General features: G+C 37.4%; 5 protein-coding genes across 5 annotated transcripts; 3 read left to right on the forward strand and 2 right to left on the reverse strand.

Annotated features, from left to right (window-relative positions):
* Positions 1-1,670: 1,670 nt before the first annotated feature.
* On the forward strand, positions 1,671-3,083 carry anapc13 (anaphase promoting complex subunit 13). Its single transcript, XM_042496259.1, has 2 exons — positions 1,671-2,058; positions 2,889-3,083. Exons 1-2 carry the CDS (start codon positions 1,960-1,962, stop codon positions 3,012-3,014), a joined length of 225 nt encoding a protein of 74 aa, XP_042352193.1. The 5' UTR covers positions 1,671-1,959; the 3' UTR covers positions 3,015-3,083.
* Positions 3,084-3,098: 15 nt separating this feature from the next.
* Positions 3,099-8,951, reverse strand: LOC121950308 (lathosterol oxidase-like). The gene is made up of 6 exons (XM_042496258.1): positions 8,755-8,951; positions 6,338-6,555; positions 5,509-5,641; positions 5,293-5,393; positions 4,463-4,591; positions 3,099-3,546 (listed from the first exon to the last, which is right to left on the reverse strand). Exons 2-6 carry the CDS (start codon positions 6,545-6,547, stop codon positions 3,307-3,309), a joined length of 813 nt encoding a protein of 270 aa, XP_042352192.1. The 5' UTR covers positions 6,548-6,555; positions 8,755-8,951; the 3' UTR covers positions 3,099-3,306.
* A 5,584-nt stretch (positions 8,952-14,535) lies between these two features.
* mt2 (metallothionein 2) lies at positions 14,536-16,151 on the forward strand. Its single transcript, XM_042495898.1, has 3 exons — positions 14,536-14,647; positions 14,767-14,832; positions 15,920-16,151. Exons 1-3 carry the CDS (start codon positions 14,551-14,553, stop codon positions 16,009-16,011), a joined length of 255 nt encoding a protein of 84 aa, XP_042351832.1. The 5' UTR covers positions 14,536-14,550; the 3' UTR covers positions 16,012-16,151.
* A 797-nt stretch (positions 16,152-16,948) lies between these two features.
* Positions 16,949-17,901, forward strand: steep1 (STING1 ER exit protein 1). The gene has a single exon (XM_042496578.1). The coding sequence runs from the start codon at positions 17,052-17,054 to the stop codon at positions 17,727-17,729; it is 678 nt and encodes a 225-aa protein (XP_042352512.1). The 5' UTR covers positions 16,949-17,051; the 3' UTR covers positions 17,730-17,901.
* A 1,966-nt stretch (positions 17,902-19,867) lies between these two features.
* Positions 19,868-23,989, reverse strand: LOC121950317 (uncharacterized protein C05D11.13-like). The gene is made up of 3 exons (XM_042496269.1): positions 23,891-23,989; positions 23,340-23,401; positions 19,868-22,949 (listed from the first exon to the last, which is right to left on the reverse strand). The coding sequence occupies exons 2-3, from the start codon at positions 23,376-23,378 to the stop codon at positions 22,374-22,376; spliced, it is 615 nt and encodes a 204-aa protein (XP_042352203.1). The 5' UTR covers positions 23,379-23,401; positions 23,891-23,989; the 3' UTR covers positions 19,868-22,373.
* Positions 23,990-24,759: the final 770 nt, after the last annotated feature.

Consider the following 24,759-nt stretch of genomic DNA (forward strand, 5'->3'; position numbering starts at 1 on the left):
TAACAAAAGAAAATACTATGAAAAACTAATCTAAATAATGTAAACATCTAGAACAACATCACTTACACACAACACACACACACACACACACACACACACACACACACACACACACACACACATACATATATATAGGCTAAGCCCCTAATGTCCACCCCTGGCTTTGCCTATCATAGACTAGTTATCTCAAATCAATTAAAACGATTGTTTCATGTAAAGCACATTAGAAGTAACAATGCAATAACAAGTTTGGTGACTGGCTGCTAATATTTAAACAGCCCAAGTATAAATCTTGATTTGTCCTGTATAACCCAATGTATATACATTAGGTTTATATTCACATATTCATATACGAAATCACCTGACTTGACCCCAGCGTTAGTTAACGGCTAATTGTCGGTCTAGTTATTCTACTTATGACTAAAATAGCATCGAAATTGAGCCTATTACCTGTGTGAAAGGCCGATGTTCACAATCTGATAAAGCTTAAATGTAATGTAGTTAGCCTACCTTGAAATACAGTAAACCAACACACCAATTTGCGATCTCTGGTTAGAGAGAGCTCAGCTCAAAGAAGAAGCTTCTGGTTAATCCCCAAAGGACATACTGGTTACCATAGAAACATCAAAACATGAGGTGGGCTGGTTTACGTTGGAAACAGTCAAACTAAATAATTTTACACAAGGTCCGTTTACTAGATTTTCAACCGTGTCATTTCACTGTTATATAAGATACAGAATAGGCTACGTTTTAATTTTAGTGAGCCTTTTGTACACTGGTTATTAAAAGCGTTAACAGGGCGCTTATAATTACAATTATTATTATTATTACATTAAGTTTCTGTATAAATTGGCAAGTATTGACCAAAATTTGAAAATGAAAATAATGAGACAATTAAGTACAAAACATTACTTTAGTAATACAAAAGCAGACAGACAACAAATACATAACATTGACGCAAGTATAAACACACACAGGGGTTTACCTGATTAGTTTGATTATTTTCATAAATTAATAGTTTTGGTAAGTTTCTCTCTCTCTCTCTTTATTTTTATTTTATTTTTTAAAATATTAATAACAAATCAGGTTCTTTGAGTGAAATGTTCTTGCCAAACTTTCTTTGGAGATCCAACTGAAAATCAGTCCAGAAGATAGTCACATGTACATATTGAACAAATTATCATTATCATATATTATGTTTTATATAATATTATATATATTGTCAGGTAAACAGGACAAAAACATACATGAAATGACAGATAATTGACGCAGAACATAATAATAATAAGAAGAAGAATAATAAGAACAAAATAATAAGAATAATAATACATTTTTTAAAGAATGGACACGGACAAAAACAAGAGCGACTAAACAAAAATAATTCCTATTCATATGACATCAGGGGGTTTCGCCAAAGAAGTTATTGTAACAGTCTAAAAATCAGAGGAAAGTTTAAATCATTCAAGAAAAGATGGAGAGAGGGCTGTGAACCTAAAAATTTGGTTTGAGTAAAGAATTTCCCCAATGAAAGTAACAATTTCAAATATTTGTTACTTGTATCATAATAATAACATATTAGTATTTCCCTTTAGGAGATGTTTATTCTAGTGCGCGGGTATTTCCCTCAGCACGTGAAGGCATCATTGGTTACATCATCACTAAGCGTCAGAAGTTTACATACCGAATCTGCTTTGCTCAAAGGGCCAAAACTCTGCAGAAACTGGACTAAATGCTGAAAACTAAAAACCGGAACATATTTTTTTAATAGAACCAAATTAAAACCTTATTCTACACAGGCGTTGCTCAACCTCGTACTACCCTTTGTATTGCCTTTGCAGGCTACGTGGTATATTTGTAAGGCTAGCAGTGAGCTTCTGACTGTTAGCTGAATTAGCTTGAGGCTAAACTCGGTCAGTGGGGGAGATCTGAGCTGCTGGACCCGGACCCGGAGTTCAGAGGATGGACAGTGAAATCCAAAGAGACGGGAGAGTCCTGGACCTCACCGATGATGCCTGGAGGGAAGACAGGCTGCCGTATGAAGATGTCACCATCCCTCTGGTAAATGTTAGCTTTAGCAACAGCCTTTTACATAATTTGTTTACAGTCCAATGCAGACGTTTCTCATCGACATGTTGAACAAAGATTTGGTTTTCACATTTTCCAACAAGAATGCTATTGATATATAATGCTATTATTTTCTCTATAGATTGACAAAACATACAATAGACTGAGGATATAGGAAACATATAAATAAGTCAGTGGTGACAGTGGTGTTAATGTAGTTTGGTTTCATTTTCAAATACTAAAAATGTAGATTAATGGCTAACTCCTGCTTTATAAATGTGGAACTTTGCTAGAATGATCATCAAATTGATTATATGTAATTCTTTATATTTTGTATTATCGTTGTAGAATCCAATACATTTTTCCACTAAAGAGAAAATGTATGTTATCAACCATATACCAGGATAAATCTTTCCAAAATTGTTTGGCGTGGGGACGTTGCCAAAGCAACAGCTGAAAACCTATTTATTTTTTGTCTGGCTTTTAATGTAATGGTATTATTATATATCAATTCTCTCATTTTGACTATCCTTACGTCTCTGTACTTTTTACTGTCACTTTTTAAAATGTTGTTTATCATTGACTGTCTTTTGATTATCTAATCTTGTTATCTTTTTGCTTTCGTGTTGCATTTTTTGCTTGTGAAGCACTTTGAGCTGCATCCCTTGAATGAAAAGTACTCTATAAATAACATTTATTATTATTATCTTTGCTTCCCTCAAGCCTTCAGTTTTTGTCTTGACACCATCATACTGTTACTGATGTAAAGTAGTGCGAACTGCTCCTCTTTTTCATGGTACCTCGTCTCCGCTGTTCTCTGTCAGAGTGAGTTGCCTGAGGCTGAGCAGGACAACGGAGGCTCCACAGAGTCTGTGAAAGAACAAGAGATGAAGTGGACAGACCTCGCCCTGCAGAGCTTGCATGAAAACACACCGAGCACTGGAAGCTGAAAGACTCAGACTGTAGGACAGAAACACACATGGACACATGTAAATCACCATCTTTTTGCATTTTATTGTGTCATTTGAAGAATTTGCAGTGTGTTCCAGCGAAGCAGAAGTGATGCAAAAAATATATATTTAGCATTTGTTTTGTGTTTATGTTGTTGTCTTTATAAATATCTATATGAAATAACTTCATCAACTACATCTCTGTAGGAACCTTTCTGAGAATTTTAAACCAGAAGAAGAAATCCTGACAGCAGCTCCATCATCACTGTATGTGTGCAGCCTCTGCCATGAGCTAGCGAACGTTGTCATGTGGCCCCCTCTGCAGCAGGGCTGAGGGGTGTCGGTAGGACCCCCCTATACGATCCCAGAGCGTGAAGTATTGTCCGTAGTTGTAGTTGAAAAAGAGATGGTGGTCTACGTGGTGAGCAGCACCATTGATCAGAAATATCAGGGGGCCGGGGATGCGGTAGTCTCCATCGTGTATGGAAATTGTCCAGATGTTGACAAACACAAAGAGTGAGAGATAGACTGCCTGGAATGGAAATGGAAAAAACATTTTTACAATTTAACAGAATATGTCTTAAAAATGAAAATTTGTCAACACACAGCTGGACCTGAGATAATTAAATTCAGATTTTAACACAGTTAGCATCATGAAATGTGACTCCTTAGATTAGATGTAAAACAATATGATAGTACAGTATGTCATAAAAACACCATAAAATGCCATAATATAGTATTAATCGAAATGTCACAAAAAATGTTATAGTATAATATGCCATGAGATTGTAATAAAAATGTCACAGTAAAGTATGCCAATAGAATTAACAGGAAAATATCATAATATAGGCCGTGAAATCGCCCTAGAAAATATTGTAGTCTAGTATGCCATAAAAATAAATAAATCATTTTTAAAAATGCCATGAAAAAGGAAATAGTATAGTGTGTTATTAGTATCTCATGGTAAAGTATGCCATGAAAACACAATTTAAAAAAAAGTCACAGTACACTTTCATTAAAACACCTTTAAAAAATGGTATATGCCAAGAAATTGTGATTGAAGTGTCATAGTAAAGTATGCCAAAATAATTTATAAAATGTCATAGTATGGTAAAAAGAAATCATCAAAAATGTCATTGTATAGTGTGCAATGAAAACACTATAGAAATAACGTCATAGCATTGTAATTCATAAAGTATGCCAAAAGAATTTATGAAAAAATGTCATAGTATGATATGTAAAAAAAAAAAAACACCCTTAAAAACATCATGGTATGCGATGAAAATGCCTTAAAAAATATCATACTATAATATGCCATGACATTGTACTAAAATTGTCATAATATGATATATCCAAAAAAATCAGAGTTGTCATTGCATTGTATGCTATGAAAACACCATGAAAGTATTTAATAGTACAGTACGTAATAAAGAGAAGTAGACTACCACCTTGTGGAGGGGGAAGATGAATGGGTAGACGTGATAAGGTAAGCTCTGCAGGAAGCCGTCGAGTGGGTGGAAGGCATGGCTTGCAAAAGGCGTAGGGATCTTGAATATATGGTGCTGCTTATGTAAGTGCTGAGGGGGAGAAACACATGGTCTGAATATTAGGACTGCTGTAATGAAAAGCACAGCAGGCAAACAAGGTGTGCCAAGCTCTGATGTGAATTTTACATAGAATCAGAAAGTTAGATGTCCCTAATAATTTAAAATGAAATATATAAATGCGCCTTTGACATTTTACCGAGCGCTGTGCAGCAAAAATAATACCAGAATCAGTGAAATTGGCAAATATCCTAAAAACAGTGTTATCCATCGCTCAACTTATATTTGATATATTCCTTACCATCTCACCTGCAGTTATCTCTGCCAAAACTTTGTGTACGCCTGCTCTGAGGAATAAGTGGGATGCACACATTTTCACATCACATTCCTCCTTTACAAATAACAGTTAGTGAGAGGGAAAAGGCGTACGCATGGGTTTTCTGTGTACACATTGTTTATGCATCTGAAAGCTGTCTAGTTTTGGAAACTGGTAAATGACAGCAGTGAGACTGAACCGAAGCATTACATTTGCTGGCTGTAAAAACTGAAACAAATAGCTTAAAGGTGCTAAAATGCTCTAGAGAGCTGAGGTGAACTGCAGTTAGGTGGTAATTCTCAGTGGGCTCATCAGTGCAACTGACCGCTCTTATACTATACAGTCGTGTGGTTTATTTTATATACAAAAATCTTGTTCAGAGCAGCTTTAAACTAGTCATGAACATGCTTCAGCTCACCTTGTAAATGCTCTTATGGTGCATGGAACGATGTATCCAGTAGATACACATATCGGTGAAGAACAAGAAACCAGCAATGCTCAGGAAGACCCCGGGCCAACCTGAGAAAGAAACAGACCAGCAGAATAATGGGTCTCAGTAGGACTTGTCATTGAAATCTTTTATTGGTAGCTATAATCAGCTTATTTGATTATTATTTGAGTTGGACCATCTCACCCAGAGTAGATTTGCTGATGTTGTCATAAAGTTTGCTGTATCCTTTGACCTCCCAGAAGAAAAGGGCCACAGTGGGGAAGCTCATCCAGAAGATGGAGACCATTGCTAGTTTAATCTCTTTTTTGACCTGGTTCTGTCAGTGGATCAGAGGCGCAAAATAAGGATTTAGGAGATGTTTGCTCTGGAAGGTCTGACGTTATCTTTAGGATTAAGCGGCATCTAGCGGGGATGATGCAGAACTGAAACTTCAACCCATGCCTGTGCCGATGGTGGAGGACATAACATGCTATTCTTGGGGGCCACTTTTTTAAAATGACAGGAGGCCAGGGGCCAGTTGCAGTAGCCCCATACATGTTGTTTTAGGAAATTTCAAGGATTTTATTTCGTTTCTGGGATTTTAGGACATTTCCATGATTTTAGGACATTTCTAGGAATGAAGGATGTTTCTAGGAATTTACTACGTTTCTGGGATTTTAGAACATGTCCGGGATTTTTAGGACATTTCTAGTATTTTCGGAAGTTTCAATGATTTCAGGTTGTTCTTAGTGGCTTAGCTTAGACCTCCACCAGGGGTGGGAGAGATCCTCTACTGGTGCTTGTCTTATGCAATCTGGCACCTTGTGTTTACTAAAAGTACAAACATAATTCCCAGTGTGAATCACTTTATTTTTATTTTGAATTAGAAAGTCGCACTCTATTGGGGGCCAGATTCGGCCTGCAGGCGGTAAGCTGAGCTTCACTGTCCTACACCCTGAACCTTAAACAAATGAAAAATAAAACAATCCCAATCACATGTAGTTTATACGCCCAATCAATTAAAACAGCTTACCTCAATAAATTGAGGATGTTTCATGAGCTTATGGTCAAACACGTAGTGGAAGTTAAGAGCACCAAAGCCCAGGTAAATCAGCACTGCTCCCAGGTTGGTCACCACCCACAGGCTGATTATCTGACGCAGAGCCCCATCCTCGGGCCATGAGGCTGGGTAAACATACGGGGTGAAGATGTAATTGTCAGCAATGTTTAGCACATGATCCATGGCACAGTCTGTGAAGAGAGTGAAATGTACAGTATGATCAGTACTGTGCTTCATGTGATAGTTCAGAGTTTTTGAAGTGGGGCAGTTTGGGGTACTTATACATAGTCTGGTATATTACATATAATAAATGTCAGTCTGCATGCCCCCAGTTGAAAGAAGCAGGCTGGAGTCTGACATGAAAGATAAGCGATGTACCCCTGTGGACGTGGCAGCAGCAAATAGTATGTTAGTGTCACATAAAAAAGTCCCACCAAAAAAAAACCAAAACAATTATTAGTTCAAGCATACGCTAAATCGAGAGTATTTTCACTGCTTTAGCTCAATGTCAGAAGGTGATTTTCAACTGAAAATTGAAGCTGTTGTATCACTCTTTTCAAAGCCAGAATCCATTGAGAAAAACAGTGATTTAAAATTGCAGAACACACGAGCTGCTGGTCTACTGCTGCCTCAATTAGTTAGTTTTTTTGTGTTATTGTTTGAATTTGGCATTTAATAGGTTTAGTTTGGATACACCAAAGTCACACGATAACACTAACCAACTAGCTGATCGTAGCAGCAGCAGAATGGCAGCTCTTGTGTTCACTGAGCGAAAAGTATTATTTTTCTCAATGGAGTTTGTTGGCTTTGATGAGAGCATAGACGAGGAACTGAAGCCATGTAATGGCATCTACGTAAATTTGTACTGTTTGAAGGAAAGACAAAGTGGTGAATCCAGCCTGCTCCTCCAAACTGTAGGCATGACGACTGTCCTTTACTGTATGCAATACAATGACTATGGATAACCATAAAACTCCACTTCCAAAAACCTTTACTATCCCTTCATCAGGCATGACGCACAGATGAAAGAGAACAAACTAGCCTCACTGTGAGAGAAGATAACAAGATGAAATTCTGTCAAAAACACATGCACAAGGTAGTTAGTTTGTTAGATTTTATAAATATGCTTCTTATCGAAGACTCTGAAACTGTGTCCAAGATAAACAATTTTTAAAAAATCTCTCTCATAATATCCTTAAAAAAAACCAAAACAAAACTATATCTTTTCTGTTCTAGATGTTTTCTATAGAGACAAACCTGGCCAAGACAGGCAACTTATGTACTCATTTAAAAGTGGAGTGACACAGACAGAGAAAAAAAAACACTATTATAGTTACAAGACAATGAAATGAAAGCATCATACCTGTGTGTGCTAATGCAAGCCACTATAAATGTGCCAAAATAGTTAACAATAGCTCATCTTTGACCCCTCTATTAATGCAGCTGTACTTGCTAGAGTGAATTCTTGTTGCAAATAACACCAGCACCTCTTTACCAGCTGCTGCTGATTAGACCAAAGTCCTGCGCTTGTTTCTGTCTGTGGTGATCAAAAGCTGCATCTGATGGGCTCTCTGTTTGACATGACTCAGTCAGGCACTTCAACAGTGATTATACAAGATGCTAATACATGTGAAAACAGGGAAGCTGTAGATAATAGAGTTAATAGTTAAGCAGACACATGTATATGTAGAGTTCATGCAGGAATCTGCTCACAGGACACACTCTGATCCCTAAATGCTGCCAAGGAATCCCATGCAGGATGTGGCTTGACGCCCAAGTGATTTAGCTATGGAAATGTCCCACCTTGATATTTTTTTAAAGTTAAGAATTGTTTATATCCAATTTTATTAATTGTTTATACCTGACTCTTCACCTTGTGTATGCTTCAAATGTGGGATAACTAATTTGGTTTTAACCCTCTGAAACCTGATCGAATTGGCTTGAACTCTTTCAAAAACTTTGGAAGAAGGCAATAAGTAAATTAATAAACATGAAATGCACCCAAAAAATTAACAAGAAATCAGTGGGGAAAAAAAAAAAAAAGTTTACAAGAAGTACAAAAGGAAAAATTTTTTTTAAAAATCCCCAGACATATCTTGCCAATTTACGATGTTTTCAAAAGAAATCAATCCAATTATCTCTGGCTCTGTAGTTTTAAATGCTTGTAAAATGTCTCTGAACTCAGCAAAACAAAAATGATGTTGATCCAGGTTAGGTTCTAAAGGGTTTACCCAAATGTATGCTTACGGAAAAATCACCATCATGCAGTGAGTGAAGAGTGAAAAAACAGGAGCAGCACAACAATGACTCTGTGGGACAGACACTCACTCAGGACAAAATATATTTTCAAAAGAGCTCATTACTGAATTTGTTGTTGCAGCTGAACTGACCTGTTAGTGTGTGAACTTCCTATCAATGGATGAGTCCTTATTCCTCCACACACAGCTTGTCCTGCAGCATATGATTTGCGACAGAAAGCATGTGGCTTCATGTAGCAGGCCGTTTTGTGGAGTTTACCGTGCATTCCAAGACCAGCAAGAAGCTGGTCACGTATCAGAGGGCAGGCGTCCAGGGGACACAGACGTGTCGGTCCTGGTGGAACAAGATCCCTGCATGATCAGCAAATAACAAGCAGCTCAGTGACAGCAAAACTTGATGTACCAGTCAGATCTGCACTTTTCTCAATCTGAGTGACATAATCTTTCTCAATTCACGAAACAATTTTTGAATAATAGATTTATTCCAAGTAATGGAATGTGGTTTGTTATGATATGACAGATGGTTCATATGAAACAAGTGAAATTATCTGATCTCTTTAGCATTTGTACTCCTAAGTTATCAGAAATGTCATCACAGCATTTTAAACCTTGCACAGTCTAAATCTGTTTTAATGCAAAATCACTTGTGAGGGTAAGCATGCCATTTTTTGCGGTGCATGTGCCCGGTCCCCTATTGGGCTTTAGGATCAAATTCCCCCTGAACTGTGCCCTTTATACACACACACACACACACACACACACACACACACACACACACACACACACACACACACAAAATAAGTGTGTATATCATTTCCTTAAATGAAGTTACTGATACTACTAAAAATACCCTCTTTCAAGTAAATGTGCTACGTTGAAAATTTTTACCTAAATGAAAGTATGCATGATCAGGAAAAAATAATAAAAGTATTTAAAAAGTAAAAGTACTCAATGCAAAAAAAAATGTCTTCAGCAACTGCTGTACTATATCATTAACTTATTAATACTCATGCATTATTCATCTGTGTGGCCAAACTCAATGCAAAAGCAGGATTTTACTGCGATTGGCTGAGGTGGAGCTTCTTTTTAACAAGTTTATATGTGACTGCAACTAATTATTTTCAATAAGGAAGAATTTATTTTCTCCATTAATCGATTGAGTGTTCTGTAAAAATTCTGAAAATTGTAAGAAATGCTGTCATGATTAGAGCTCAAAGTGTCACCTATTTTTGTTTTGTCCAGCCAGCAGTCCAAACCTCAACATAATTAATATACATTGAAATAAGTAAAAGGAAAAGTGGCTAATCTTTACATTTAAGATGCTGGAGCTACAAAATATGAGGCATTTCTTAATTTAAAATGCAGATCATCAAAATAGTTGCCAATTAATTTTCTGTCAACTGACAAATTGATTGATCAACTGATTACTTTAGCTGTTTGTATAAACTGTTTGGTAGTTTAAACTGACGACGAGACATTATATTTTACACACTCTTTTCATGTTTTTATGCCAACATCTTAATTTGTTAAGTAATTACTTGTGAAGCTGTCAGATAAATGTAGTCAGGTAAAAAGTACAGTATTCCCCTTTGACATGTGAGTAGAATTATAAAGTTGCTTGAGCAGAAAAGACTTGAGTAAAGTACTTGTACTAGTGCCTCAAATTTGTACTTAGATTTTAGCCACACACACGTACAGTATGATGTCGCTGAGAAAGAAAGATGCCCACAAGTGGACAAAGTGATCCTGATGCTTGCACAGACAATCTGAACCAGATGGTGAATGTTTCATGCAAAGAGCTCCTCTTTGCACTCCATCTTTAGCTGTTATTTTTAAATCCATTATTACGATTACTATTATCAATTCAAGTATCTCTACTGTACTGAATAGGTTTATAAATTGATCACAATATAGCGTGGTCATGTTTCGGTTATGTGCTCCTTCGAAGTAAAAAGTACAAATTGTTCTACATTTCTTTCTTTCATAAAGTTTTTGGCATCCTTTACTTTCCCAATAATTAACTCCTAAATATGACAATTGGAAGGCTGGACCCGGAAAGTTGCTTACACTTACTGCCTCCATTCATAACTTGGCTGTTATTATTATTATTTTTTGCTTGACATTACATGACAAAGTAACATATAGCCTACCTTAATAAAAAATAAAATAAAAATGAATGTGCACCTGAAATAAGAAATGGATCAAATAACTCATGAGAAAAATTAAACAGGTGCCCACAAGCAAAGCGCTTAGTCTCTCTCTGAGTCTCTATCTACGTGTAGATGTCTCCCTCTAGAGCTCTCTGACACAAACAGCACATTTATGTGCAGTGTGTCTCATGTCTTATCATACCATCATAAACAAAGGATGACTGATAGATTAATACCTTTAACCCTGTTTAACCCTCTGAAACCTGGAACATCAATTTTCTTGTTTTGCATTCAGATGCCTTTCATGTGCATTAAGACTTTTGAAACTAAGGCAAATTTGTTTGATTTCTTTAGAAAACATGGCTAAAAATGAGCAACTTAAATTAAATTACAATAAATTTATTCACGCCATTAAAAATAGTAAAAGAAAACAGGTCAAAAAAGGGCAGAAAAAACAGGTGTTGGAGAGATAAGAAATCCCAATGGGCTTAAAGAAATACCTCACATAAGGTAACACAATAAGTTACCATACTTTGAGAGAAGAAAAAGCAAAAGAGAAAAAAAAAAACAAAAACAAATTATTAGAAGTGATTTTTTAATGTCCCAAAAATACATGAATAATTACTTTTATTGTAATTATTATTAATACTTTTACTTTTTGTTCTTTTTTCACCTTTTTGTGTTTTTTTTACATTTTTAATTTTTATTGTTATTATTATTATTATTATTACTGGCAATAAGCAATTCGGTGAGAAATGTTCGACAAATTGCAAGAAAACAATAGATTTATTAAATTTGTATTTCTTTTAAACAGTTAGGAAAAATGTCCATGGACAAAAAGCTGGGGAGGTTTTTAAAAATCATAATTACATATTTAAAATTCTGTTACAAAATTATTATATTTTTAAAGCACTTTTTGTAGGTCATTTAATTATTTTTTTTTTTAAAGAGTCTTATTTATTTTTTAGACTAATTTTCAAGATATTTTCTTGTACTTTTTAATAATTTGTTTTTAATTTTGGGGTAATTTCTTCTATGATTTAGAAAGAGATCACACTAATTTGCTCAGGTTTCAGAGAGTTAATATGGAGCTCTGGGGGTTTTCTACACTGGCCTTCTCAAGGCCCATTGTATATGACTTACTCAACACTTTCAATATGCAAACAATAAGCAGCATATACATATATTAAGCCTATATTTATTGTAAAATCATGTAGACTGTGATTTAATGTGATTATATTGTAGTCGATTTGATATACCTCAGCGATATCTTCTGGGCACTTATTGCCAACATTGTTTATTGGCTTCATTGCTGGTATATTTATTTTTATTGTTTGGTTGCTGTTTCTTTGTATTTCTTGAATTGCCTGATTTATGGGATCAGCCATTGTTACTCTGTTTCAAAAAGCACTTTATTAATATGATATGCAGGGCTGGCTACAGTCCAGGGGCACTGTGTTGGTTTATTTTTTTATTTTTGTTCTGTTTCTATTCTTTTCTTTATAGGTTTTATATCTGTTTGCTCAGTTTAAAGCAGATGCTGTTGAATTAACAATAGCCTACTTGAAATGTGCCTTGTTTGTTTGTACTCATAAAGCTCAATAGACTGAATAAAAAACTCAAGAAATACAGTTTATAATAATTATTATTATTAGTAGTAGTTGTTACTAGATTTGCACTCAGCTCTAAACTCAACATCAGCCTCACCCCATGATTATTCAGCTCCTTACGTACAGACATGGAATTTTCCGAATAAGTAACTGATAATTTTGCAATCACTTATGTGGAAAAATACTCAGAGCAGCCGGATGGTAGCGAGCGCAAAAATGCTGCCTTCAGGCTCCCACCACAAGCTCCAACATCCGAGAGAAATGAACGTTACTCACATGAGGAAATGTGTGTCAGCAAATTGTAATGAATAAACACATAAGCATACAGTCAACAGAGTGCAGCAGTGCTCTTTAGCGAATGAAACTGCTAAATATCTCTATAGGTTCAAAACAACTAGACTCACTCATGGAGGAGGTATTTGATGTAGTACACGGTACCTGAAGGCAGCACATTACAATAGCCTATTTACTTTGGTTTGCTCACAAACGCTGTGGGGCGGCCGGTGCAGAGCAGCACGAGGGAGTGAGGGAGTGAGTGCATCAACCACAACAGACAGCTGCTGCCTGTTTGCACCGTGTGCACACAACGTTACATGTGATGTGGAAATAAAAAACTGTCCCTTAACGATTACATGTTTGCAAACGTTTGTCTTTGTCTAGATGTCACCACGACACCGACGCTTGAATTATTGAGACAAAATAACTAAACCTTCAAAAAAAAAAAAAAAAAAAAGGTCTGCATGATTAAAGTTAAATTTGGTGAAAAGGGGATATGATGTGCTATAACAGCTTTATCCAAAGGCGTAGATTTATCAATGCTAGACAACCTTTCCCTCATGGAATGATATTTCAGTCAATACGAAATAAATAATTAAAAATAAATACGTCAATAAATAAATATAACGATGAATGAATAAATAAATATATTATTATTATTATTGTTTATGTATTGCCCGTTTTTCCCCCCATGTATTTATTTAGGGATTTATTTCAGTCAAATTTATTTACTGCTCATAATTATTTACTGATGGATTTATTTACTATTGACTAAAATAGCATTTCATACTCCTTGTCTTCATGAATGAAACAAAGCACTAAAATGTAGAAAAAAACTAGAGATGCCTTGCATATTTTCTTTTTTCATTATTTTTTAAAACGTCTGTATGACTAAAAAATAATGTAGCCCCCAAGGACCACATTATTAATTAAAAACAATTTAACATTATTAAAACCTAAAGGGATATATAGGCTGCTATATATGTTTGTGTGTGTGTGTGTGTTTGTATATATATTTACTAATTTTTTGCCAAGTTGCTCATTGTTTTGATTTCTTTCAAGGAAAAGGGCAGTTTGCTTAGGTTTCAAGGGTTAAATAGCTTGTGAAAGGCATCTACACACAGCACAAGAACACTGATGTTGGTCCAGGTTTCAAGTGGTTAGTTGAGCATAAATAAAATAAGTAGGACTTGAAAAATTTAGGCATGGCTTTTATTGGCTGATTTTTCATTTTTGTGTGGCAGAAAGGCTGCTTTTAATAGTATTCTAACCTATTTTTAAACTCATTATGAGCTCTCATTTAGTGAGTAAAACCGTAATTGCATTAGCCTACTTTAAGTATTTTGTCAGCCAACCCACGCCATCTGTTTCCAAAGTCTTTATTGCACACGTGAACGCATCTCGAGCATTCATCCACATAAATGTTGATGTAGTAGACTCGTGCGCAAACTGAGCACGACTCACTATTGATCTGTGCGCACCACATTTTTCACTGCCGACCACCCGTGAAAAACAGAAATTATTTCTCTTGGGGAGACAAGTACTAGTTATTGTCCCAACATGCCTTCTGAAAATTCAACATGTTGTTCATGAACTTACGTGACCTGTGTTCTACATGCCGCCGTGTTTTATGGTGTTTTTCTCCGTGTAAACACGTTAATTATTCCGGAGTTGCCAGGAGGCGAAATTGGGGTCTTACGCAATGTTTAGACAATACCCCAGCTCCCCCTTTCCTGTGCATCTCTGCTCTCGCTCCTGGCTGATTCACAAGTCGTGTGCACAGACCTCTTTGTAATCATCTGACTGCGCGCAGCAGCGTGACAGGCGCAGTTTTGCACCCGGTCTTGTTGTTCCCGGGACGCTATAAAATCGCCGCCCGTGAGCTGAAGAGCATGACACTGACTCGTCTGAGATCAGAGACACAGCATCTTCACACGAAGACAAGACCCATCCACTGGAAAAAAATGGACCCCTGCGACTGCGCCAAGAGTAAGTGATATTTGTGAACTGTTCGTGTAGTGTTTTTCGTATTTTTTAAAAATTATATCTAATCAACTATTTGCCCTTTGCTTAACCGGAATCTAATTTGGCTTAATTTTGTCTTCTAGGTGGAACCTGCAACTGCGGAGGATCCTGCACCTGTACTAACTGCTCTTGCACCACCTGCAAGAAGAGTGAGTCAAATCCTTACCTATACCTACATTTTTTTTTTTTTATTTTAAGCATTTTTATGTATTTAGTTATTTATTTATTTATTTTACAAAATTTAGTAACTTCGTTTTGACAAGTGCTATTGGCCTACATGAGGGTATATTAAGAGTCCTTTAACTCTTTTAAATCTAAACAAATAGGTTTGGTTTCTTTCAAAAACATGGAAGAGGGAACAAGCAACTTTACATGACATGGTCCAAAATTTAGCAAATAAAGGTAAAAAGAATATTGACAAAAAAAAACAAACAAAAAAAAAAACACACAAAAAACAAAATTACAAGAGCCCAACTTCTCTGTAACCTAAATTGGAATATAAAAGTACTTTTGTAGGTATTTTCCCCAATTTTTGAGGATAATATTTAATAATCCTCATTTTTAAAAACTAGGTAAATTTCTTGTCACTTGACAAGATAAAACTAAAGTTTTCAAAATAAAACTAAATTTGCTCAAAAACGGTCTGAACGCAGCACAAGAAGACTTATCGATCCAGGTTTAAAAGAGTTAGGTGCAGTATATTATCCTGAAAAGTTTGTCATTCCCAGGTCGCCAAATATTTACTCGTTTGGTGTTACTTCCAAAACCAAGGTCGTGTGTTTGGCAACCTGGCAATGAGACTGTGACCTTGCTCCACTTAAATACTGAACCTTTTGAACTGTTTTTTTTTTTTTTTTTTTTAAAAGAATGATGCAATATGTTCATGTATGGGGAATTAAATATCCTTAGCACTTGTAAAAGTTGCTTACTTGTGATGTATAATATCTTTAAAATGTCATTTGTGTTGAACATCTGAAAACACTTTAACATGACATGCATGCAGCTGCCCAGGTGGCTCTGATCAGCTTAATGAGCTGTATCAAACTTGACTCCAGAAAATTTACCAAATTTGGCCTGAAATAATGCTCTGACTTAAAGTGACTTAAATGTCCTGGACTTTAGGCTGGCTGCTGTCATTTTTTTTTTTTTAAAGATTTCTTTTTTTTTTTTTTTTTTTTTTTTTTTTTTTTTTTACATGACCATTGATCTTGTCACTAACACATTCTCCTTTTTCAGGCTGCTGCCCATGCTGCCCATCTGGCTGCAGCAAATGTGCCTCAGGCTGCGTGTGCAAAGGGAAGACGTGTGACACCAGCTGCTGTCAGTGAGGTGCCTGCAACATCGGCCCTCTCCTGTCCTTGTGATGGAGCCTGTGTGAACTACTTTGACATATTTTTGTCTACAGTGAATTATGTGTTTTGTACTGTACGTCTTTAATGTTGAAATAAACAAGATTCCTTCATTTGAATGTGTTGTTGTGGTTTAAAGATATCAGTGGTTAAGGCTGCAGGGTTTCAAGCCTCAAATGAGCTGAGGTTGTCAGATGTGCTGCTGCAGTATAAAGTCATCTGACAAGGTCACCCTGAGGGGAGGTGGTGTACAGAGCTGGAGGCTGTAGTGTCCTGATTCAGTATCAAAGGAAATAATTTAGCAGATGGAGGGTAATGTAAGACTGAGAACTAAGACTGTTGCTAAGGGCTTTAAAAAAACGTGATGAGGGCAGTGTGATTTGTTGGAGCTGCAAAACATGTTAAATGTCTAGGTTTGAGCTGGTTCAAATGAGAGGCTTGTCCAGAGTTAAGGTAGTTACCTTGTATGACTTCATTGTAAAAGATTTTGGCCTTACTTTCAAACATCAAGTCTGTATCAAATGCTAGTTTCCCACTGAAATGGGGATGGTACAATTTTTGACAACAGACCACACAAAAACCACATGCAGAATTATATACCATAACACTAGAACCGGTAGCCACGTGATAATGGCAATGTGTTTAGTTTATATTTGGGAATGTGTAGTTGCCTGTCTTAGCATAGCACTTTTAATATCTCAATATAATTCAAATAAGCATCCTTTATTCGTCCCACAGCGAAGTATATGTGCAATACCGTGTGTGTGTGTGAGAGAGAGAGAAGTTAGATTTATTTATTTTTTGGTAATAAACCGTTTTCACATAACCAAATGAGTTTAATTTGACGCGTGATTATGCGGAACAAATAGAAGGCACTTTGGTTCCGGGTAGGAACAGTAATAGAGGCGTACACAGGAAACGTCTCAAACCAGTGTTTCCGTGTTTTCGTCGTCATGTCGTCTCAACAATAACATTTTATCAGACGTTTCTAGTATCATCAGACATTTAAGCGTCCAGACATGCCGAAGGTGGTGTCCAGGAGTGTGGTGTGCTCGGACACCAGAGACAGAGAGGAGTACGACGACGGAGAGAAGCCGCTGCATGTTTACTACTGCCTGTGCGGGCAGATGGTGCTGGTGCTGGACTGCCAGCTGGAGAAGCTGCCCATGAGGCCCCGGGACCGAGCCCGGGTCATCGACGCGGCCAAACACGCCCACAAATTCTGCAACGTGGAGCAGGACGAGAACGCGTACCTGAAGCGGCCCGAGGGCATCGAGAGGCAGTACCGCAAGAAGTGCGGGAAGTGCGGGCTGCTGCTTTTCTACCAGCACCAGGCCAAAAACAACCCGGCCACCTTCATCGTGGACGGAGCCGTGGTCAAGTTCGGGCAGGGCTTCGGTAACACCAGCGTGTACAGCCAGAAGCAGCCGGAGGCTCCCAAAAAGGTCCGCGTGATGATGACCAAGCGGACCAAAGACATGGGCAAGTTCAGCTCCGTCACCGTGTCCACCATCGACGAGGAGGAGGAGGAGATCGAGGCCCGGGAGGTGGCCGACTCCTACGCCCAAAACGCCAAGGTGATCGAGAAGCAGCTGGAGAGGAAGGGCATGAGCAAGAGGAGGCTGCAGGAGCTGGCGGAGCTGGAGGCCAAGAAGGCGAAGATGAAGGGTACACTGATCGATAATCAGTTCAAGTAGAAGTAGAGTTAAGGGAAACGTAATTTACGTTGCTTTACGACCGATTCTCAGCTTCCTGCACCTCAGACTGTGGTGAAAGCACGTTAGACGTTTTAAGTATAGCAAAAAATAATAACTTATAATAACTTATAACCCTTTGAAACCTGAGAAATTGGTTTGATTTCATTCAAAGACTAGGCACTGAGCAACTTAAGAAAAAAAAAAGACCCAAACACTAACAAAAAATATCGTACATAAGGGGGAAATGAAAATAAAGTAAAAGGTAAAAAAAGTGCTTAAAAATAATATTTCTGTAAAATAAACTCAAATATATAATTATGATACTGATAAATATTTTTTAGTTTGCTAGTTTAAAACACGAACAAAACAAAAACATCAATTTCAACACTGTCTGAAACCCACTTTGACATTTGTAAAGACTTTGACATTTGCTCTATTTGTGACAATGCATATAAGGGACATTTCACTGCATTTTTCTAGTCCAGATTTGACCCATTTAAGTATAGTAGGTTTTGATCGGGACCTGGTTCAGTGTAATCTACATGTGAATAACGCTGTGAAATGACCTTTTTTTGCAGTTCCACAAATAGAATAAAGGTTTCACATATGTGAAAGCGGGTTTCAGCCTATTTTGAGTCTGTACTTCAAATGACTAACATGCTTTCACCGTAGTAGGAGGTGCAAAACACTGAGCTGTTTGCAATTTAACATCATCTCCCTTAACTCTTCCTTTAACTGCTGAATCAGAGGCCAACTTCAGCATCATGCTCAGTGAGGACACACCTTGTGACACAAAAGTTATCCTCAGGAGAGCCTCATCCACAGTGGATCCATTTATTATCTGTCCTTTACTGGACAGCACACCAGTATATAAAGAGGACATTATTTGGACACACCAGTACGGGACTGATTATTTGTGCAGGTGTTGTGTATCAAGATGGTGATCTTGGGGTGAGGTTGTAGACCTTTTTCTTTTCTTTTTATCTTTTTTGTACAAAACTTTAAAGACCAAATAAAACTGCTTGGTATTTTTGAAAATTTGAATGTGCTTATGTTCTTCTTGAAAATATGCTATGGCACACATAAAAAAAAGCTTTATTTCTTTCAAAGACATAGGACATGGCAATGAGCAACATAATAAGAAATGATCAAAAAATGAGGCATCACCTAAAATTAGGAAGGAAAATAAAGAATAAAGTTAAACAAAATCAGACAAATGAAGGAAATTTCCTGAAAAAAGTGCTTGATAAAATTAATTTTCTGTTTTCAAAAGAAAGCAACCAATTTGCTCTGATTTCAATTTTAAATTCTTGGGCAGGTGTCTGAAACAAGCACAAGATAGGTGACGACGTTAAAATGTGTTAAATATAAGTGAATAATAGAACAGAATAATCAAAGAGACACTATACTTACAGGAATGTGCATGTAAACATACTGATTAAATTATTAATGACTTTTCAGAAATATAATTGGCAACAAATCTTCAGTCATTTACCAGGAAAACTGTCAAATGTTCTTAAATGCAAATCTTTGGGTTTTGAATCACTGGTAGTACAAACTGAGCTGTTGCAGGGCTCTTGTGATAAAGATTTTTCTCTGTTTTTGACATGTTATATACATAACAGTTGACAGATATAAAATCTCTGGAATTACAACTGTGTGAATCTGGCGTTAGGATTATAATCTGATGTAACTGCGCCATTACCCACAGAGGACATTTTGACTTGTAACTGTAGGAAATGTACAGATGTAAATAATTAAATCATTGTTGGCTGAATTTCATTTAGGTGCTTCAGTGTTTCGTCTTATGCGTACTGGCTCACTGTCATGCTGCCATGGCTTAAGTGGCACATGTGAATGTCACAGAGCCAGCATTAATTTTTTTTACACAGACAGCAGCAACTAAATTAGTCTGTGGGGGGGATGTGCGGCACTTCTTCTGCCACTAGACGGCAATACCTGTGACCAATCACACCTGAAGCACTTTTTGCACTTACTAAGGGTTTTTTTCCTTAAGTCTAAATTCTTGCTTGTGTTGTACGTCGCTTTGGATAAAAGCGTCTGCTAAATGAAATTGTAGAATTGTAGAATTGTAGGAAAAAACAAAACAAAACAAAACAAAAAAACCCTTGGGCATTAGGAAGTGTGTTTTATCTTGGCTTTATTTGAACGTTCAAAGCATCCAAACATTTATCATCATGGTGATCTCTACATCTAGGTGATGCTGTCGGCTGTGCATCAGCATTTGGATGCGTTTCTTCACATCTCCGACAAAGGAGGAGCAACGCCGACATTAAAGTAACCATTACAGCCCTAATTTTATTCAAAATTCAACCAGTCACAATGAGTAGGTCAGACCCGTAATGTGGGTCAAAAATAAATACTGGACAAATAAAGAGAACAATGTGTTTTGTAGACTGGATCACAACTGGCCACAGCTGGTATAAAAGTAAACATATTTAGGGCTGCAGATGTGGGCTGTTCTCTCTCTTTACAAAGAACAGATTTGTTAAAACAGTTAAATGTTTATACTTGAATGTAACTACAAATTGTAACATTTACAGTATTTTTACTGTACACTGCAGAGAAACACAAACATAAGTGCTGGTTCAAACATGTCTACAATTTAAATTCAGGTTTCACACACATTTTCACTGACATGATTTTAAGATTTTTCCATGATTTACAAGGACACATTACAAAAAATGTTTATGAGAATTTGTGTAAAATGAAGGTTGAACCATGAACAGAAATCACAGGTCCCCCATATAATGTTTTAAAAGGTTACTGTGTCATAATCACAATAATTGGAGACTGTGAACACACTGATATCAGGATCTGATAAGATTTGAGTGAATCAGGATCAAATCGAAGAGAAAGTGGGGGCTTCTGTGACTCCCTATTCAGACTGAAGGCTGCTGGAAAAGTCAGAAAACTGTGCGACTTGATAGCAGATTTTTGTTGCGGCCCCCTGCTGCAGCTGCCTGGTCTAGTGTGCAGTCCAGATGAGGCGCAGTTCAGCTTGAAGGAGCCTAACATCACAACAGACCTTTTGACATGTCATAGCAGGAAAAGCACAGGTGTGTTCAATATCATTAGTGATAGCTGCATCCCACTTCCGGAAGGCCCTGAAATTGTCTGCGTTGTAACTAAGCCACCGTTAATGTTATCGATTTCACCTGCGCTTTTCCTACTATTACAGTTCAAAATGTCTGCAGCGAAAAAGGTCCTTAAAGCAGTTTTATCACTACTGTGTGCTTAAGACTGTATGTTGTCCCTTTGGAGCAAATACATACTTCGACTTGCTGTTTCTGTTTCATTCATACAAATACCAAATTTGACTTTGATAACTGTTTTAATATCGTGATGGCTATCAAAAGGTAAAAGGTTGATGCTGTGACTGTCAAATCTGAAATCCAGTCAGTTACGATTTAAGAACTGTGTTTTATCGTCAACAGTCATACAATCAGGGCTGTGATACTGTTTCCATCTGCTTTCTGTGTTGCATAACAGAGACAACAGTTGTACACGCCGGATTATATAATGAAATGGCTCCGGGGGTTTGTCCCCACATGACTAGATCTGTCCTAACTCAGCAGCAGACTGTGGCCTGGGAGCGGCCGTCCATCGACCATCTGGGCTGAGTGATACAAGCGGCAGCCACTGGTTTTCATGAGCTAACAGCGGTCATTTGGGCTGGATGGAAGAGTTAACTGTGAAATGCTATTATATTAAGTTAAAGTGAAATGTAGGGTAGTGGTAGTTCAGTCGCTGGAGTTTGGTCACAGTGACGTCTTTCAAATGAGATACACATAATAATGGAAACATTAGGACAATCTCGTCTCTTATTAAAGAATCCACTGGATGAGACAGCTGATGAGGTGAGACATCCAGATCTTCTAAATTAAAGCAGCACATTCGTCAAGTTCAGTTGATATTACAGTTAAGTGTTTTCTGTTTTTATTTATGTTGACTGTTTTAGATAAGCTATTACATCCCAGGGAGGTGCAATACAGACGAGGGCCAAATACTCCTGCTAAGATCCATATAAACACAGGTGAGTACAAAACCTCTCATCTATTTCTTTTGTTTATCCTTTTTCCACTCTCTTTTACTTTTAATCCTATTATTCCCAATAATCATTAAATCAATAAAAAAGTTAAGAGAATGTCTTTGTATATAAACTGGTTTTAAGAAATAACTTAAAAACGAATTCAGGCCACAAACCCTGTGAAAGCACACTCTGGGATTTAAAGGAGGATAAGAAGCTGATCTCCTCAGGGAGGTTGCTCAAGACGGTGGGGGCCTAACAGAAAAGACCTGGTCACCTGTGGGTGGATCTGTCACATGATAATGGCTCATACGCTGCATGAAGTCTGAAGTCTTCCTCCTCTGAGGTTTAGAGTGATAGTCAGCTTTCCAAACTGCTGTCACTGTTGCTCCTGGAGCAATGACAGCCCCAGATATCTTGTGTGCGAGGCTCGATATAAGCTAATTGACACTGTTATTCTGGGCCACATATTCAATGTCTGTCTTGATCTGCTGCACATTGGAGTTGCACTCGTGAATGGCGTCTTGTGCTCTCAGCAAGAATTGTCAGACTGCTGTTTGTGGATGTGATGGGACTTCAACTCAAGGTCAGGATCATGGAAGTAGATCTGGGCAAAGAGTGTGCAGTTTGTTGCTTGCCATGTGCATAAAACGCGCCTGCCGTGGCCCCCCTGCCCTCATCATGGCCATGCGTGCAGCATTTCTTGCTAGGCGCTTTGCCCGCTGCTGCGGTGTTTCCTCTGCCCTCATTTTAGCCATGCGCGCAGCATTGCTTGCCAGGCGCATCAACCGCACTTGTGGTGGTTCCTCTGCCCTCATGATTGCCATGCGTGCCGCGTTTCTTGCCAGGCGCTCCGCCCGCTTCTGCGGTCCTTCCTCTGCTCTCACTCTAGCCATGCGTGCAGCATGATTTGCCAGGCGCTCCGCACGCATCTCCGGCGTTTCCTCTGCCCTCATTCTAGCCATGTGTGCAGCGCCGCTTGCCAGGCGTGCTGCTCGCATTGCCGGCGATTCCTGTGCTCTCAAGTTTGCCATGCGTACAGCAGTGTCGGCCCGGCGTGCGTCTTGTGCCTCCACTGACTCAGCTGCACGTGCATGACGCTTTACCTCTCGCATCCGCTCCCAACTGGTGCGGCTATTTTTAGGCATGTTGGCATCTGCAAAGTTGGTCTGCAAAAAAGATTAGTGTCACAGTCTGTGGTTTAACTCTGATGTCATGCACACAAAAATGTACAGTTTCCCAATGTAAGATTGACTGTCATTAGAATAGAATAGAATATTCCTTTATTGATCCCCCATTGGGGGAAATTCCAAATGTTACAGCAGCATGAAAAAAGAAAAGTGAAATGTAACAAAGAAAATAACAATAACAATAACAATAAATAAGTAATAAAATAAGTATGTACATAGAGGAAATAAGGTATGTACACATAATAATAATTAAGTAATAGAATAGTATGTACACAAAAGATGGATTAGAGAATAGTACAAAAATTTGTTGTGCAAATTACTCTAAAATCATACTTTAAATTATTATGTAATTGATGTGATGGTACTCACCAGACAGCCATATAAATTAAGAATCTCGGCTTTATACATTGGCCTCCAGCATCAAAGGTGGGCTGCAACAAAGATGAGAGGTTACTGTCAGAGGTGAGGATCTGATGTCACAGCTAAATATACAACTTGACTGTGCAGGCTAAGACATACTCACTGTGTACTTTCTACTTCTACTTCAGAGGAAAACATTTGCTACTACATTTACCCGACAGAGAAACATTACTGGCTCTACTTTGAACAAACGAGATGTAAGTGCATCATGCTAACAATGCCTCTCTTTCATTCTTCACTTTAAGTAAAATGTTAATTTTAAATGAGCTCTTGCCATCGTGCATAATCCATAAACATTGTTAAATACAAATTTTATCATAACTAACAATATTTACCTTTGTATATATACACAGACATGTGAAAAGCTAGACAACCAAAGAAGCCCGCAGCTAAGTTTAGCATGACTGCTGCGATACATTTAATTATTTTTGCTTTTTTCCGGGTCAATTTAATCACAAACCACCACACAAAATAAGAAAATATATAAAATAACACACTACCTTGTCCACAGTCCAGTCAGGCGCGTCAATATAGAAGAACGAGCTTGATATTACGATGAAAATGATCACCGTCTGTTGTCTTCCCTCCTCTGTGCTCAAACTTTCCTGTTTCCGCCGAAGGAAACTGTTTCCGGTTTCCGCCAGGAGAAGGCGTCAAAATAAAAGTCCCATCAGATTTTTTTTTTTTTTTAAAAAAGGGAAAAAGGACTACCAAAATAAAAGCTGATTTACAAAACCATTTGCATTTAGGTCAGTTACAATGGATACCATACATTTTGTACGGTGTTAATCTGTGTTTTTTCCCTACAAGTTATTTATTGAACAATAAAATACAAAACAAATAAAAAAAAACAAAAGACCTAAGTGACATAAATCAATCGCAATAAAAAAGTAAACATAAATAGAAATGCCAGGGGACAGTTTACATATGAATACATGTGGCCCTGAAAAGCCAGGCAAAAATATTCATTCACACAAATATATGCTTTGATACCTGAGCATATTGGCTTCATTTTGTCTAAAAATATGGGAAGATGGCAGTGAACAACTTAACAAGAAATGGCCTAAAATATAATAATAAATAATAATTAAATAAAAAAAAAAAAAAAGTAAAATCATTAGCCTACCTGAAAATAAGCACAAGAAAAATGACTTCTTTTTTTCTATCGCCTAACATAACTTTAAATATTAATAAGAGAGTTCTAAATCTAAGCTTTTTTTTTTTTTGGATAATGTTATGTTGGTTTTTTTTTTTTACCTGAGACTCTAGGAACGAAATGTAACCCTGCTTTTTCAAAGCGCAGTGCTCTGGTAGGATAATAGGGAGCTATGAGCTCTGTAAAATATGATGGAGCCTGACTAGTCAGAGG

Source organism: Plectropomus leopardus, chromosome 11 (assembly GCF_008729295.1).
Source record: "Plectropomus leopardus isolate mb chromosome 11, YSFRI_Pleo_2.0, whole genome shotgun sequence".
Taxonomy (NCBI): domain Eukaryota; kingdom Metazoa; phylum Chordata; class Actinopteri; order Perciformes; family Serranidae; genus Plectropomus; species Plectropomus leopardus.

Bases quoted from the DNA above. Each gene is read 5' to 3' on its own strand.
- anapc13 (XM_042496259.1), top strand. From the start codon at position 1,960: ATGGACAGTGAAATCCAAAGAGACGGGAGAGTCCTGGACCTCACCGAT. The intron at 2,059-2,888 runs GTAAATGTTAGC...GTTCTCTGTCAG, and splicing joins AAGATGTCACCATCCCTCTG to AGTGAGTTGCCTGAGGCTGA.
- LOC121950308 (XM_042496258.1), bottom strand. From the start codon at position 6,547: ATGGATCATGTGCTAAACATTGCTGACAATTACATCTTCACCCCGTAT. The intron at 5,642-6,337 runs GTAAGCTGTTTT...ATCCACTGACAG, and splicing joins AACATCCTCAATTTATTGAG to AACCAGGTCAAAAAAGAGAT. The intron at 5,394-5,508 runs GTGAGATGGTCC...TTTCTTTCTCAG, and splicing joins CATCAGCAAATCTACTCTGG to GTTGGCCCGGGGTCTTCCTG.
- mt2 (XM_042495898.1), top strand. From the start codon at position 14,551: ATGACACTGACTCGTCTGAGATCAGAGACACAGCATCTTCACACGAAG. The intron at 14,648-14,766 runs GTAAGTGATATT...TTTGTCTTCTAG, and splicing joins CCCCTGCGACTGCGCCAAGA to GTGGAACCTGCAACTGCGGA. The intron at 14,833-15,919 runs GTGAGTCAAATC...CTCCTTTTTCAG, and splicing joins TTGCACCACCTGCAAGAAGA to GCTGCTGCCCATGCTGCCCA.
- steep1 (XM_042496578.1), top strand. From the start codon at position 17,052: ATGCCGAAGGTGGTGTCCAGGAGTGTGGTGTGCTCGGACACCAGAGAC.
- LOC121950317 (XM_042496269.1), bottom strand. From the start codon at position 23,378: ATGTATAAAGCCGAGATTCTTAATTTATATGGCTGTCTG. The intron at 22,950-23,339 runs GTGAGTACCATC...TCTTTTTTGCAG, and splicing joins TTAATTTATATGGCTGTCTG to ACCAACTTTGCAGATGCCAA.